At 45.5% G+C, this 17,694-nt stretch overlaps 1 protein-coding gene across 1 annotated transcript in view; it reads left to right on the top strand.

Annotated features, from left to right (window-relative positions):
- Positions 1–6,060: 6,060 nt before the first annotated feature.
- The window catches only part of SEZ6 (seizure related 6 homolog), a 142,650-nt gene continuing 131,016 nt past the window's right edge, over positions 6,061–17,694 (top strand). Inside the window, exon 1 of the mRNA XM_029613524.1 lies at positions 6,061–6,631. Coding sequence (XP_029469384.1) covers positions 6,061–6,631 — 571 coding nt within the window. The remainder of the gene's footprint in view (positions 6,632–17,694) is intronic.

The raw sequence follows: 17,694 nt of genomic DNA, 5'->3' as shown, positions 1-17,694 counted from the left end.
TTACAGGATGAGATCTTTGGGGGGATGAGCAGTTTCTGTAATTCAGTATACAGACAGCCTTTGGATAGAGCTTGTATTCTCTCTTCCTCTTATGCTATGTGTGTGTGTATTGGGGGGAGGGGTAGAGATTGCAAGTGTAAACCCATGCAATATCATGAAGTGATTGTTTCTACAGGCTCTCTGTGTTAGCCCTATGCTTGCTGTCTTTATCCTCCTCCCCCAGGGAGGGATTCCTGAACCTGCACCAGCTCCTGTCTTTCCTTGGGCTCTGGAAAAGGGGTTCCCCTGGATAATACTGTCTCCTGTTTCCTCTCAGATCCTGGGCATGGGACTCCCTAGCCTCATGCTTACCATCTGATTAAAATTCCAGAAACTTTCTTGTCATGACACTCTGTGCACATGTGACTATAGTATAAAAGCGGCCAATGTTGAGTAACCCGTGCGGTGGCCCACATGTGCAGGCACTCTTCTGCCCATGGACCCTGTAACCAGTTTTCAAAGTGGAACATGGCAAGTAGTTGAAAATTGCATATAAGGTCTGCAGGCACAAAGTTTCCCCCATACTTTGCACCTCCTAATTCTGGGCAGGGCCGATCCATGTAAAACTGAAAATCCAAATGTACAGAAGAATCTGTGCATACTTTTAATCGCTCTGAGGGGACAAGTTTGAAAGTGATTTTCCCAGGTCTGTGTAGAAATCATGCTTTCTGCCCCAGCTAGAAATGTTCATAGGCTTCTAAAGCAGGTCTCATGGGAATGCCACGTCTAAAAGTGGCATTCCCATGAGCATGTTTAGGTCAGGTGAGTAAAACAGTGCACATACATTCAATTTTCACATGAGTGAACACTGTTTTGCTGCTGCTTGGCTGCTTGTATGTTGCAGGTTCATTCTATGGGTGTGGTAAAGAAAAAAAAAAAGAGACGCAACAAACTGGCATCACCAGGTAACATCTCCGGTGAGATCCGCCACTTCAAGACACAAAAGTGGTATCCCCCAGGCTCTTCCTCTCCTGGCAGGACCCACTACTTAACACAAAGCCACACTCTCACACTTATTCACATTCTGAGTCAGCACACAATGGATACTGGGATAACAGTGTTTATTATTAATGCTAAGTTACAACCCAGAAAGCCAGGCAGAATACACAGATATAGCAAAAGCAATAGTTCCAATGATAATTATGTAGTACAAATATTTTCTTATGGTTAGAGCAGCTGAATTGCTTCTATTGGTAAGGATTCTCTCTGTTCTGCTACCATTTCCCTCCCCTGCCTCCTGTTAGTTATACCCTTTCCATCTGCATATCTGAAACCATGTTTTGAGAAACCCAGTCCAGGTTCTCTTGTGGTTCTAATTTCCTCACCACAGATTCTGCACACCTGGTGTTTTCTCTCTTATAGTCTCACAGTTGTTACAGTCATGTAATGTGTGTCAGTGTGAGAACTCTGAATCCATGAAGGCCTAAGTAGTCAGACTCAGTTTAAGTAGAAGGTGCATGCACATTTTGCAGTTGATGTCCCTTTGAAAATTGGATACAATGAAATGGGCTAAAAGTGGCCATGCACTTTTCAAACAATGCAGACTATTCAAAATTGTCCTCTCTTCACAGGGTACCATATATTTTGTTGCTTTGGCTGCTGTTTCTCCTCTTTCCTTCCCTTCCCCCCCATCAGTTTTTCCTGCTCACTTCTTTACGGGAAGTTTTGAATTTTCTCTCTTATCTTTGGGCATTGTGCATCTCTGATATCTTTGTATTTTGCACAGAGCAGGAGGAAATGCATTTCTTCTTCTTCTGCAGTTTTGCACTGCATGCAGAGTCTGGCTTCTTGGAGTTTCCAGTTCAGTTTTTGTCTGCATCTTTCCATTGCCGATTTCTGATCACTTTGATGCACAGTCCACATGCAAATTTTCCCCCTGGTCTTTGCATCAGTATTCAAACGAACAGTATGCAGGCAGGTTCCAAGTACACATGATCTCTTGCATTTATTTTTATGTGGGCAGAATTTTGCTTTAAAAATACACAAGTAGGTTTAAAAATGTAATTTACGTGCATGCGTTCACCCCCCCCCCCCCCCACGTGACCCGGGCAATGTCTCCTCTCAGTGCTGGCATTTCCCCACTACCCGCACATTTTATCTACAATTCTCAGCCAGCTGATTTAGGCGAGGAAAACACTTCTTACCCCTGAAAACTGCCTTCTTGACTTGTGTGTGGTGAGGATGTGTCTGTGTTCTGTGCCTATGAGGAGTTCTGCTAGCCTGCAGCTTCTCTGTAGGGCACAGCCTCCCTCCTCCTATGGCCTAGAGAGGGAACGCTCAGGTCAGCGTTCATCGTTTGACCCCCCCGGGAGGCGAGAACGGGATCCCTAGACCAGTACTGACCAGTGACTGGCTGAATGCATCGCCCAATGGCCATTTTTTTGCAACAGCTGCTGCAGTAGCATCTGCCAAACAGAACTTCTTTGGGTTCATTTTTGCATCGTGCGTCATTTTCCTTAAAACGGTGCCTGTTTACCCTTTCCAAAAAAAAACCCCGACCATTGTGCGTAGAGCAGAGCACCCGTACAGGCTGCCCCTCCGGTATAAGAAGCGATTGCAGTAGAGGAGTTCAAGTCTCCTCTTCCTGCGGGGAGACTAGAGGGCTCCTTTCTGTTTAACAAGATCCGGTCACGGGACGGGAAGCGCCTGCAGCCCCGCACGTGGGGGCGGGTCCCCCCGCCTGCTGCTCTCTGCTTCCGGTCGGGGTGGCCTGTTTAAAGGCTCTCCTGCTGCTGGCTCTCAGCAGCACCTGAGGCCTTGGCTTCTCCACATGGCACAGGGCGCAGAGACCTCTGTGGTGTCACCGCACATCCTCCGGCCAGGAGCTCAGGGAGGAGCACGTGAGGCGCTGGAGGGACTGTCATGGCCATTGTTGCTGCCCCCTCCTCCCCCTCATCCTGGCTGCTCATCAGGCATGGGGGGAGGGAGGCGTGCAGTCCTAACGCAGGAGGTGGTTAATGAGGCATCGGGAAGCTTGTGCTCCACTACTAATCCCCTATTAAAACATAAAAGGAGTTTTGGCACCCTTCAGTATAAACTCATTAACTTTTATGGGATAATAAATGGATCCTATTAAAAAATAATTCAGCTCATACTGGGTGCAAGTTAACCTCCCAGAACTCCTGCGAGAAGGCGCAGAGCCGGGAAGGGAGTGGGCTGCTCCTCTCTCCTCGGGTCTGCTGGCCTGTCTGGGAGGGAGGGACAGAACGGGGAAGAGAGAGAGAGAGCGCCTTTTGCCAGGCAGTCCTTCCTCATCTGACAGCCCCCACCACCACCACCATGGGGTGAGAGCAAGCGGTCACCACCAATGCAGATGCAAGCGCTGTCCGTGGAAGCTGCTTGCTTATTTACTGCCATTTCATAACTACCAGAGAGGCCTCCAAGCAAGGAATAACAAAAAGTGCTCATCCTCCTCACACTGCCCCAGCCTTTCAGCCACGTCTGTTTCCAGTCAGAGAGAGAGAGAGAGAAATGCTCACTGGAGGAGAATTTCGGGGGGGGGGGGGGTGACAAGGTGGGCAGACTTGACATTTCCTGCCGCTCCTTTCAGCCTCCAGTTCAATGAGAACCTGGCTTCGGATCCAGCATCGAGCTACTGATTATGGCAGCTTCTTGAGTTTAACCATTTTCTTAATAAAAGAAATCCCCAAAGTCTCTTTTGCCCCGTTCGTTTATCCTGATTAGATTGTAAGCTCTACAGAGAAGGGGACTGCCTCTTGTGTGTTTTTGTACAGTGCCGTGTACATCGCGTGGCAACTAGAGGGGGAATTTTCCCTCCTGACCATTGCGGCAACAGCCCTCTGCCAGGGGCCACACAGGTGCCTCCCCTGGGTGAAGAGATGACTTTAAAGCAGAGAAAGTGGCGCTCAGCACAGTGCTCGAGGATCCCACAACTCAATGCACCCCTAGGCGACCCCACACCCCAATTCCAGTCTTCTAACTCCCATGCACTCTGATCTCAAGATGACACCCAGAGCCAGACTGAAGATTTTAGTGACCATAGGCACTACATTTAGAAACACCCACTAAATGTATAATAAAATACATATTTTCCATTCATAACATGTATCATTTCCATCTTTTATTTAAAAATTTAGAATACAGCATTAGTTCACTTGCCCTTCCTCATACTGCCCAGCAGCATCCATTCATTCCCCACTCCTGCCTACCATCCTCCTCTCTCTTCTCCTCTCTTTCCCTCTGCCCAGCAGCATCCATTCATTCCCCACTCCTGCCTACCATCCTCCTCTCTCTTCTCCTCTCTTTCTCTCTGCCCAGCAGCATCCATCCCCTCCTCTCTCTCTCTCTCTAGCCTCTCTCTTGCGGGTGGCAGCTCAAGGCTTCAGCACAGGCTCTTCTCAAGGTGCTCCTCTTGCATGCTGCATGGTGTGGCTTCTGCACTCTGCAGCTGTCTGTGGCCCAGGAGCACTGGGCTGGGGCATGGTGTGATGCCCCACCCTTGTCCCAGCCTTCTCCCAGCTTCTGATACACATGGAAAGCAGAGAACTTACTTGGCGCATGAAGTAGTTGCCTAGATTACCTGTGCTAAAACAACCAGCAGCAGCCGCAGAGATCTCCTTTACTGAACTGGAATGAGGAAGTCTGGGCCAGCTGCAGTAGAAGGAGACACACATCCACCACTCCCCTGTCCTCCTCCCTCCCCCTCCCCCTCCCCCTTCCCTCACTCTACCTCCCTAACCTCCTCCATGCTTTCTCCCTCTCTCCCCCTCTCTCTCTCCTCCTTCCACTTGCTTTCTCACTCCCTATCTTCCCATTCTCTCCCCATCTTTCTCTTCTCTTCTAATTTTCTTACAAAGACTGAAAGGCATTTTAATTACAGACTTTTCTCTCACAATCCTTGTCTGTCAGTTTCTTATAATTACTTCTCACAGTCTTAAGAAGCTGCTTTTCTTTTGTCATGGCAAGTATTAATTTTTAGGGTACAAGAGTAGGAGAAAAGTGGGAAGGCGGAGGGAAGGGGAGGAACGGTGATGCTGGAGACAGGAGGGGATGATTACAGACTTGCAGCTGCTGAGCACTCCACACAGCGCTGCGCACCACAGGCTCCAGACTGGGGCAAACATTCCTCATTCTGCTTGCATCTCAGCCATTAACCCAAAATAAAAGCCATCAGGACACGAGCCTGCAGGCCACAGACAGCTCATGCCCATCTGTCAGGAGCCATAGCAAATCACGAGGGCTCGCACAGCCTCTCAATTTAAAGAGGGAGTTAAAGGGATATGTCAGAAACTGCTGCTGTTTGGGTATAATCTGTTCTTGCAGAGCAATAGCTACAGCCCCTCCTGCAGTACAGAGGGTGGGGGGGAAACAACAGGAAGGGAGGGGTTGTATTAGGGAGCAAAGTAGCTCTTCTTTAGTCTGTTCTGCTCTGTCCATGACAATATTTTCCCCATTTCTCCTATTTCCTGCAAGATAGGAACTGGATTAAGGAGCAAAGTGGATCTTTTCTTCTCTCTTCTGTCTTCTCCAGCCTATGCCTCACCCAGCCCTTCTCATTCACTACTGCAGAGGGCTGTTCTCTGCTGAGTGAGATTCCTTGTAGAAACCTTTTGTTCCTATGGCTAAGGAAGGGGAGAGTGCTGAGGCCATCCCTGGAAGAGTGGAGATGCAGAGAGAATGTGTGTGTGGGAGTGAGAGAGTGTATGTGTGTGTTTAAATAGAGAAAGTTGATGCATGCACTCTCCCTCAATCCACGCAAATCTCAGGGTGACTACAACTCAAAAGATCTCAGGTAGGACATTTGCAGAGAAGACATTGAGTGAAGAAAGGAGTCAGAGGGAGGATTTGCTATTTCAGATTACATAGAAATACCTGAACTGGAAATGTAACCAGGCTGGCAATGTCCTCAGAAGTGGGGTAAGTGCTGATCCTGTTCATAAAGACTGGGTTAGAAAACTAACCAGCTGGTGCACTGAGGGGGGCAAGATGGCCGCCTGGTAGGATGCGGAGGAAAGAGGCTCTCGTCGTCTTATTCTTATAATATCTACTACTTAAAAATAAATGCCCCACACTAAACGGAAGGGTCGAGTTAGGGGAGCCCTGTCTGGCTTGCCCGATACTGACCCTCTGCAACGACGAATTGAAGGCTTCTTCCCCGATGGAACACCTCAAACACCAGTGGGGCTGGTCGCTGAGGGGACTGTTGAGGAGCCAACACAGTCCCCTCTGACCCTGGAAGTGACTCTGAGCCCCGGCGAGCCGATGAAGCCGGCACACCCCGCACAGCCAGTAGCATCTCCGAGAACAACGGAGACCAAAAGCGATGACCATCTGGCTCGAGGAGATTTGGTCCGGCTGGTGCCCGAGCACAGAGAGGAGCAGGGAGGAACCCCGTGGAAAGGAGATGGCTGGCTTGTCCGGAGCCCTGACTCCCATGGAGAGGAGAGTCAGCTGAGACCTGTGGAGATGACAACGCTGGGAATAAAGTTGCTGGGAGCCTTTGGGGATGTAAGAGGGGATCAGTCGGACCCTTCATCCGTGAGTATACAGCTTGGTCAACCTGAACAAATTTCCTTAGAAACTGTGTGGTCTGCTCTGAAGGCAATCGAAGCCATGTTAAAGACTCTAACGGGTACAACTTTGGAAACAAAAAATCAGACAATGCTTAACAATTCTCTGATTGTAATTTTTAATTCTAAGATTGAAAATCATGAGGAAAGAATAATTCAGATTGAAAATGTTCAAAAGAATATTATAGTCTGATTTGTTGATGGAGAGAAAAATAGAGAAAGTGGAAAGTACTTTGAAGATACTCAATTTGAGAGTTATCAATTTTCCGGTTATAAGAGCTATATCACCACTCGAATTATTTAAAACCTACATGAAGCAGGTTTTAAAAATTCCGGAGACGCATTTTCCAGTATGTACAAAGATTTATTATCTGCCTCAAAGAAGCTTTATGGGAGAAGAGCAGGTGAACACACTAAACATTTCAGAATTACTTGAACTTTCAATTGACTCTGAATTTTGGGAAAGAAAATCCATGTTGGTCTCCTTTGCTTTCATTACTGACCGCAATAATGTTTTGAAATTATTTCTTAGAAATAGGCTGACCAATATGTACCGTGTTCTAAATTGCAGATTATATGTAATTATTTGAAAATTTTGAAAATTAAAAATTAAAAAAAAAAAAAAGAAGAAAGAAAACTAACCAGCTGTGAAGGAGAAGGGTACAGCAGACAACACAGGGCAATCATAGAAATCTAGTGAGAGAGTAAGCAGTAAAAGTGTTTAGAAAGTGTGCTGTGTGAGTCCTGGGTGTTAGTGCTCTTATGGGTCAGCAGGTTTGCTATACTGCAGGAGTGGCCAATTCCAGTCCTGGCAAGCCACAAACTGGCCTGATTTTCAGGATATCCACAACGAATATGCATGATCTAGATTTGCATGCACTGCCTCCATTATATGCAAACCTATCTCATGCACATTCGTTGTGGATATCCTGAAAACCTGGCTTGTTTGTGGCTCTCAAGGACTGGAGTTGGCTACCCCTGCTATAGTGAAATGGGGGAAGTCTGGGAATTTGAAAATGCTCTGCTTTGGCTGTAATAATTGAGCAGCAGTACAGAATATGACACCAGCTCAATTAAAGACTATAGATAGGATAGGCAGACAGTTATTGGAGACTATGCATGCACAAGGGCAATCTATGTCATATTTTAGCACTGGGTCCTGTAGTGGAAGGTTTTGGTGTTGTCTATACCTGATGCCCCAAGAATATTGGTCCTTTTCTTGTGGCCCGAGAAGCCAGGAAATGGAAGACAAGTGAATGTTGAGAAAAAGCAAAGAAATTGGAATAAGGTAATATCAGCAACTGAGCAGGAATGGATCAAAGAGCTCAGTGTTTTATTAGAGATAGAAGGAAAGTTTTTCATTTTCTGTAAAACCCAAAGGTAGATAATAAATCATTGAATGTAAATATAACTTAACAGATTGGTACGGGATGGGGGAAGGGAAGAGGGGTAGAAGAAGGGGCTTAAAGAAGATGCTGTGATTTATATTGCAGGAAGAGGAGAAAGCTGTTTAGGTACGTGCTTTTTGCCATGTAGATGGATACTTGCTGTTTATAAACAAAGACAAATGATTGATGTGGTTTTGTTGCTGAGTTTTAATACAAAGTATATTTAAATATCCCTCACACCCCCACCCCATCAAAACAATTCCGAGTCTTCCAGCTTGTGGTATCATTTGTTGAATGCGGGTGAAGGGAAGCTTGGTCCTATGTGCCAAACTGCCTGGCTTCAGCTCTGATTCACAGGGCCATGAGGAGGGAGAGGGGGCATGAACAGAAAGCCACTGGCTCACTGTGCAGAGCTTACTTGTAGCTGCTGCTGGGCTATGCTCTTCTGTTGCACTATTTTATAAGCCCAATGAAAAGGTCCATTTATCTGCTGGTCCAAGGCGATGCCATGTCTGTGGCTTGCAATTTTCTTTCTGCCTTCCTCTGAATCACCATTAGGGGGCGTTTGGGTCAACCCACTGTACTGCAGATCTCACTGGCTGGGCAGATCATATGGCTGCTGTGATACATGAGCAATAATCTGACTCCTGGCACATATTTAGGGACCTTCGTTTTCAGTTTTTATTTTATTTTGCCTGGGAATTTCTATATTATAATAAAAGATGTCAGTAGGAAAAATGACTTTGATATAACACACAGGAGAAAAAGCAGTAGGAAAGTCATTTTATCCACTGATTTCTTTTTTTGTTCTAATATTGAAATTCCCAGGCAAAATAAAATAAAAGCTGAAAACAAAGATCCTTACTTATATTCTATGAATTGTAAAATAAGAGTGGCCCAGGCGGAGGTTCAGGATTGATTGCCTCCCAAATTACTGCTGTCTTGATGAGGTCTCTCTGTGCAATTACAGCTGTGGATCTGACCTTCCAGCACGGTTCAATGGTGTGAGCCCTAGTCCTTGTGAGATATAAAAGGGGCTTTCCTGACCTTCCAATATGTAAACAACAAAATGCAAATCAGAAATAAAAAGGGCTGTTAATAAGGGTGTCGCAGGTGCTGGTTGAATTATTTAAGGAATTATGGGCATGATTAATTAATGCTTTTCTTCCATTCTGTGTCTGTGAAGAAAAAGCTTAGAAAATGAGGCCCTTTGCTTGGCATGAGACAGCATTGTTCTGGTCTCTTACTGATATGTGTTAACTATGGTAGGAGTGGAAAGGTTAGGGATATCCACCTACCCCAGGACTCTATGAACAGTAAATCCATATCATCATAAAATTTCTCTCCTCCAGTCCTGATTTTCTAGCTGCCAGCCTAATGCAGACTGCAGAACAATGAGCAACAGATTGCTTTGGCATAGCAGTTGGAACACCAGACATGGACTAGTCTCTCGTGCTGAAATGCAGTAACTTGCATTTGCCCAAACATTCAATCTGATGCTGGTTTTCTGTGGCTCATCCTGTAGTGCAGTACTGCCTAGAAAGCCATCTGAGATTTTAATATAGAGCAGTGATGGCCAACTCCAGTTCTCAGGAGCCACAAGCAGGCCAGGTTTTCAGGATATTCACGATGAATATGCATGAGTTAAATTTGCATACAATAGAGGCAGTGCATGCAGATGTATTTGTGACTCTTGAGGCCCGGAATTGGCCACCCTTGATATAGAGGAATGCCCAGCAGGGAGAGTGGAAGGGTGAAGGTGCTGCCAATAGAGGGGTGCTCAGCAGGGTGAGGTGGTAGAGTGGGAGGGTGAATTGCTGCCAGTATAGGGGTGCCCAATAGGGAGAGGTGGGAGGGTGAAAAAGTGGGATCATGAAGGTGCTGCCAGAAGAGGTGTGCCCGGCAGGGAGAGGTGGGACTGTACACGTGAAGGAGCTGCCAGAATTACTTTTTAGTGACTCAATTGGAACAGCATAAACCTTTCTAAATTTTAATTTAAATACTTTAAAAGGCTCCAAACTTGTCTTATTTGCATAACATAACAGAGCTCCTTAAGTTGGACACAGACATTAAATACACTAAGCCCTCCAGTCAGCAATCACTTGGACTAAGTAGTCAAGTGGGCTCCTGGAAGCTTTGTGAAAGGCTGTTTATGTTTAATGAGAGCCAATGGCTAGTGGAACAAAGGCTTGCTCAGCATGGAAGTGATGCAGCTTTTATGCTCCTTGGGATGAGTCAAACTCCAGTTCTGGCTTTTGGACTTTTTTTTTCAAAAAGCATTCTGGGTCTTGTAGTGCCCTTAAAATCACCAAGACGAAGAGCCAAGGCTGCCCACTTGCTCAGTGACCTTTTCTTGCAGGAAGACCTTTGGTTACTTCTGCTGTATTTTGGCCCAAAACATTGCGGTATTTATAGTTCTGCTTTTTCCTTTTGAAATCAGTGCCGCAAGATGCATCAGGAGTGGTTTACCAGAAAGCCACGACTGGTCCTCCAGGAAAGGACGGTGGGGTGGTTGAATTACTCTGCAGAATGCTTTACAATATAACATCATACCGAAACTCCCCTCTGGAGACAGTCCGGGTATCCGGCACCAGCAATGTATTCTGATTAATGCAATCCGCCTTCTCCTGTGAAAAAATCCAGTCTACAAGTGACAGAAAATAGTTAGGGCTGTCTCATAACTTAGTTCATTGGGCAGACACCATGCCCATAACTTCCAGCACAATGTTCAGATTACAACGTATGTTGCTTTAAATAAGGGAGACCAATTGTTACGTTTCGGCTTGAAAGCAAATGTTCCTTGTGGCTGTGTTTGCTTTCACCACTTTGGGATGCCTCTGCTCCCTCGGTAACCTTCTCAGAATCCGCCACATGGAAGGCACACCAGCCAGACATGAATCACAGCTTCTTTGCATCCCTGTTTCTGACCTTGAGAATGACCTTGCTGCAGACAGATGCTGCTCCCCTTGACTCTGGAGCCTCTCACCTTAATAAGCAAGTGCATCAAGAAAATGTTATATTTAAAAAAACAACCCTATATAAAAGGGAAATGGGAATTTGAAAAAGGCTAAGGGTAGAGGAGGCGGGGGGGGAAGAGAGCCGAAACGTGTCCCAGTATTAATCTCATTTCAAAGGGCAAGATCTTGACAGTGAAATATAAGGTGAAAAAGTTTTTCTCCATTATTAATGCCAAAGCAGCCACTCAAAGGCAGAGCCTGAAGGGGAAAGATAATAGATTTGGAAATGTAATAACTTCAGCTTTTGTGGGGCCAGATATTAAAAGATGTCTATTTACAAAAACAGAAGTGCCAGAAGATGTGGCGATTAATCATCAGGTGACAGAGAAGGTGTTTGCTCTGGGTTGGAGATCACGTCTCTTTCAGCACAAGTTGCTGACCGATGGTCTCAGGAACAGCAGGAGATGAACCAGCCTGAACTGTCAAACTTTCGCTGCATCTTCTGTCTGCTGCCGGCTACCTAATACTAAACCTGAGCAACGTCGCAATCTAACCTCTCCTGTGAGCATAAATTGCAGACATGAGGTGGAATATCACTGTACTGTATGGAAAATTCTCCTATACTACAGCCATATATAAGGTCCCCCATTCCCCGTGGCACAGGATGCATCAAGGACACCTTATTACCGAGACATGAATGACATGAATATGGGTTCCAGTAATTTATTTTCATGAGTTATTTCCCAATTAAGAACAAAATTCCAGCCCCATCAACAGATCTGATATAAGGATTTCAGAATGCTTCAAACAAAGCAATACACAGGGTGTTCTCTTTTACGTCACCCAAGCCCTGGGGACAGACATTGGAGCCCTATGCACAACACAGAGACACAGAACTGAGAATGAGTAACCCTGCAGTCTCCTCTCAAATGTACTTGCATTGCACCAAAGAGTGCCTCCTTCTGGAGCTTATAGGGTGTAAAATGTACAAACAAGATATCACGAGGCAGTTTCTCTAAATGGGTTTATTTTGCACATACCTCGACCTCATTCGTAAGCCATGGCATGTTGTGGATGATCTCAGTCTCTCAGATTTACCGCTAATGCCCTTCTTAGTTCTTGCATTGCACCAAGAGATCCTCTTTCTGGAGTTCATAGGGTGTAATTTTAATAGGCAACATATCAAAATGAGTTTGAAAAATCTTCTTAATCAGACCAGGGGCACTCAAAATGATTGGGGCAATTTCTGTAAACTTCTGCCACATTTTCTTGGCCTCTGATTGCATCTCTTGGTACTTAAGGATCTTTGCTTTCTCCATATGATCCACAGAATAATCGCTGGGTACTGACACCTCTATCAGCAGTGCAGTTCTTGTGCTCTTCTCCTTCCCCACGATATCTGGTTTTCATGCGTTGTTCTTCCTGTCAATGGGAATAGGACTGTCTCAGGTGATCACAACTTCTTTTTCATTCTCCACTATTCTATTAGGGTTGTGCTCCCAATGTTTGTTTGATACATGGATGTTATAATGTTTGCCAGGGGATGGATTGCAGGAAAATATCAGCCAGGGGGATTTTTTTCAAAACTGGCCCAGGAGTATCGATGTCTTCATGCACTTTCCCTGCAGTACATGTGTCAACAGCTCCCAAATGCATGCCACGTCAACCCTGGAACCAGGTAGATTTGAGCCAAAATATCTCCAAAATAAACTTCATCTTTCCTAAATAACTAAGAAATTGAGCACATTGTAGATGAGGGGTAGCAGAGCTGCCTGTTCCATCCATGCAAATTGGTTGGGCCCCCTACACATCTGCTTATCTCTCTTATAGAGATATATCCTGGATTCTAGGTCTGGTTCTTGAACCAGTTGCAAGTAATAACACTGCCAGCCAGGGTCAGACACACACACGCTTAATCACAAACAGATTTTTAGATTGCAGGAAATTTATTGGCACCTGCACACTGACACCCACAAAGACACATACTCTTTCCCAGATACAAAAACGCACCCACATACTGAGAGAGTGTGTGTGTGTGTGCATCCATGTCAGAGAGAAGGTTATCCACACACACACACACCTTCTCTCACAGACAAAAGTGTGTATGGGTTTGTGTTTCTCTCTCACTTTCTCTGACACAGACACACACGCACTCTCTCTGACATGCTACTGTTGTGCTGCTTACACAGTGAGCGACCCCAATCCAGCACTGCTGCAGCATGTTGTAAAGGTTTTGCTTGCTGCCAGCCCTTCCCCATTCTGCAGCTGGCCCCTCCCTTTCCCAATCCCATTCTCTAGGAGACTCACTGGTTCCACAGCCAGCTGCTTCTCTCAGAGCTCAGTACAGTCACCTCAGGTAGAAGCCTCCCCAACACTGCATAGGCACTTCCTCCTGGCTTTCCCCCTTTCTTTCTGTGGCTGTAGCTTGCCTCCACTTCTCCGCAACCCTCCCATCACTTTAGTGCATTCCCATGGACTGCAGGCTACACAGTCTGCTGATTTTATGGTTACCTAGGCTCTGCTCTGCCTATCGGCTGCTGGAGGGAGGGGGGGTGACCAGAAGTGGCCCATACTGTTCCTTGGGCAAATAAAAAGAGAAAATTAAGCCCTGGCCAACACTAGGCAGAGCCACTAATCCAAAGTAGCACAGTTCCAGATGGAATCCTACTTTCCCTTCTGGAGCCAGGGCTAGTATCATAGGTGAGCCTTGCAGCATTGCACACGCTCCTGGCCCCACCCTTCCCACAAATAATTTAAAAATATGCATTTATAATAACAGATTTTACATGAAAACGAATATTCAGTGATCTAAGGACAAAATATCACTTATAATATATATATATCTTATTTACATGCATTGCTGTGATACCAACCAGAAAATTCTGCAAAAAAAAAAAAGAGACACCTGCAGCCATATGTTATTGGGATTATTGTAAAGCATGTCAGCCATCAGAACGCTTTAAGTAAACTGAATTACAATATAGAAAGCTTCTCATACAAAAACAGCACCAACTGTCAGCACTCAGACAGTAACAATCCTATCTATGAAAAGGCAACTCTGCAAATATTACACCAGGCCCTAAAGCACCAGTACATCTAATATTAGGAAAACAGAACAACCCAAGCTTAAGAGCCTGACATAGCAACTACATGCTAGCAGAATACCTCACCTCAGTCGCACATGGAGAACACAGACAGACCCTCACCAAATACTAAATAAAGAGGCTATGAAGTATAACTAGAAACATGCAGACAAAAACTAAATTGGAAACTGTAACAAGGCGATTTGCGGGTGGCACAAAATTATTCAGAGTAGTTAAATCACAAGCAGATTGTGATAAATTGCAGGAGGACCTTGCGAGACTGGAAGACTGGGCTTCCAAATGGCAGATGAAATTTATTGTGGCAAGTGCAAGGTGATGCATAAAGCGGAAAATAACCTTTGCTCTAGTTACACAATTGGGCCGATACAGTAAAAATCGCGGGAGAGCGGGTGAGCGCCCGCTCTCCCGTCGCGCGCACAGGACACTCTCCTGTGCGCGTGATACAGTAAATACATTTATTTAAATTAGGCCCGGCGGTAAAAAGAGGCGCTAGGGACACTAGCGCATCCCTAGCGCCTCTTTTCGGACAGGAGCGGCGGCTGTCAGCAGGTTTGACAGCTGACGCTCAATTTTGCTGTCATCGGTTCTCGAGCCCGCTGACAGCCACGGGTTCGGAAACCGGACGCCGGCAAAATTGAGCATCCGGTTTTCAACCCGCGAGCCGCGGGCATATTTCAATTTTTTTTTTTTACTTTTTTAAACTTTCGGGACCTCCGACTTAATATCGCCATGATATTAAGTCGGAGGGTGCACAGAAAAACAGTTTTTACTGCTTTTCTGTGCACTTTCCCGGTGCACGGAGAAATTAGCGCCTACCTTTGGGTAGGCGCTAATTTCTGAAAGTAAAATGTGCGGCGCGGGAATACCTAATAGGGCCATCAACATGCATTTGCATATGCTATTAGGTTCGGGGGGGTTGGACGCATTGAAAATGCGCGTCCAAATGCCGGCTAACAGAGTGCTCCATCGTAGTGGATATAATACATTGAAATCATTAGCCAAGTGTGCGATGGCAATCAAAAAAGCAAACAGAATGTTAGGAATTATTAGGAAGGGAATGGAAAATAAAATGGAGGATATCATAATGCCTCTGTATTGCTCCATGGTGAGACCGCACCTTGAATACTGTGTGCAATTCTGGTCACCGCATCTCAAAAATATATAGTTGCACTGGAGAAAGTGCAGAGAAGGGTGACCAAAATGATAAGGGGCATGGAATGGCTGTCCTATGAGGAAAGGCTAAAGAAGTTAGGGCTGTTTAGTTTGGAGAAGAGACGACTGAGGGGGGATATTATAGAAGTCTACAAAATCATGAAATGAATTGAACAAGTTAATGTAAATCACTTATTTACTCTCTCAGATAATAGAAGGACCAGGGGGCACTCTATGAAGTTAGCAAGTTGCTCATTTAAAACAAATAGAAGAAAATTTTTCTTCACTCAATGCATAGTTAAGCTCTGGAATTCATTGCCAGAGGATGTGGTTACAGCAATTAGTGTAACTGGGTTTAAAAAAAGGTTTGGATAAGTTCCTCGAGGATAAATCTAAAAACTGCTATTATAGTAATTAATAAGCAATAGTAGCTTGTGATCTATCTAATGTTTGGGTACTTACCAGGTACTTGTGACTTGGATTGGCCACTGTTGGAAACTTCCTTATATTCACTCATACACATGCTGACTGGCTTACAAACTCTGACTCACACACATGTTCACTGATCCGCTCTTGCTCACTGCTCACTGCTTTAAATAGTCTTCTTGCTCACACATATGCTCATTGACAAACTCGTTCTTTCTCTCTCACACACATGCTCACTGGCTCACTCATTCTCGCTCACACACATGCTCTGGAAACCACAGCAAGCCTGATAGTATTATGCAGTGCAACAATGCAAAAACAGAAACATCATCATTCCTCATAAAATATTAAGCAATAAAGTCAAGAAATATAAAACAGCATTCATAATATTAAAATCATACTAATAAAAAGAATAAATATGTCAAGCAGGCAACAACCAATGAACATCCAGTAATTAAAATGACTCACTTTGTTTCTAATATTTTCCAAACACCAAATATTTCAAACAGCAGACACATGAAATAACACCCCAAAATTTAAAATAATAGGATTAAAAGTCTCCAGCTTTCCATACCTGGGATCCTTTGGTTTCAAGTCACCCACAGATTGTTGTGGATTGGGGAAGGGCAACCTCACAATCTTTATCCTCTCTCTCTCCCCTCACACACACTCATGCTGTCACACACACAGACTCTAACTCACATATATGCTGTCATATACACAGGCTCTCTTGCTCTCACACACTCATGCAGTCTCTCTCGTTTTCCCATACACACAGACTCTCACAGACACATGCAGGCTCTCTCACTCTCCCATATATATGCAGTCTCTCACACCTACGCAGGCTCTCTCATTCTCTTATACACATGCAGGATCTCACATATACATGCAGACTCTGTCACTCTCATTCACTTGCAGGCTCTGACACAAACACACAGGCTCGCTCGCTCTTTCATGCATACATGTAGGCTGTCTCATACATACACGCAGGTGCTTTCTCTGTCACATACACACAAGCATACACACCTACAACTTTCAGGCCTCCCCCTTTCTTTGGGACCTTGTTTTTGCCGTTGTTAGATGGCACCACTGCTCCTCACTACCGGAAGGGAGGTGGAAGGAGGCCACAGATACTGTGCGGCACCTGCAAAGTTGGTGGGGGGGGGGGGGGGGGGGGTAGCATGGCCTTGCAGGCCTATCTTCCAGCTATGGCAGGATGGGCTATTCCATGGCCTCGTAGGCCTCTCTCCCAGCTCTGGCAGGAAGGGCTCTGCCACAGCTTCGCAGGTCTCTCTTCCAGCTGCGCAGCAAGCTGGGCTCTGCTGCAACCTTAGAGACCTCTCTCCTGACCCTACATGGCTGTCTTCTGGCCGCAGCGGAATGGGCTCGACTGCGGCCTAGCAGGGCTCTCTCCCAGCTGCAGCAGGATGGCTCTGCCATGGTCCTACAGGTTTCTCTTCGGGCCACAGCAGCTCCTCTTCTTCTGTTTGGCTGGGATGTTAAAAAAAAATGTGATGGGAGTGACTAGTCCTCTGGGGGAAGCCTGATCCCGTGATAGGACAATTCGCCCCTGATGTTTACACAGCTTCCAATGAATAAGCCATGCTATCTCGTTGTGCCTCTCCGTGTACAGGCCCCTCTGACATCAGCACATCCCATCCAGCGATGGGATGTGTAACCATTTCCAGTTCTCTCCCACAGAATCTGCATTTGTCCGTTTTACCAGTTTTTTCTATGCTGGCTGTGAACCATCTCATCCACAGTCCACTATCCTGTGCTGCAAGTACCAATCTCTCATCCATAGGTTTCAATTCACCTCTTCTCAACCACTGCTGTGTCAAATCTTGTTCCACGTGGGGTTGCTGAAGTGGCTCTCTCTACTTCCCACTGTACATATGCTTGTGCCAATTATCCTTCCTTGTTTGCTGGTCCGATTCTTTAAAGATTTTCTTCTCTTGTCTTGCTAATTCTGTAGCTTCTTTACCTTTGTGTACTGCTGGATCTTCACTCATTCCCGCTATACACTGGAACGATTGTCCTAACTTAATAACTGAGACTGAGGATGATTGTTCACTATCGTGCTAAATATATATATACC

The sequence above is a fragment of the Rhinatrema bivittatum genome, chromosome 8 (genome assembly GCF_901001135.1).
Source record: "Rhinatrema bivittatum chromosome 8, aRhiBiv1.1, whole genome shotgun sequence".
In the NCBI taxonomy this organism is placed as follows: domain Eukaryota; kingdom Metazoa; phylum Chordata; class Amphibia; order Gymnophiona; family Rhinatrematidae; genus Rhinatrema; species Rhinatrema bivittatum.
This window is presented reverse-complemented; position numbering and strand designations above follow the sequence as displayed.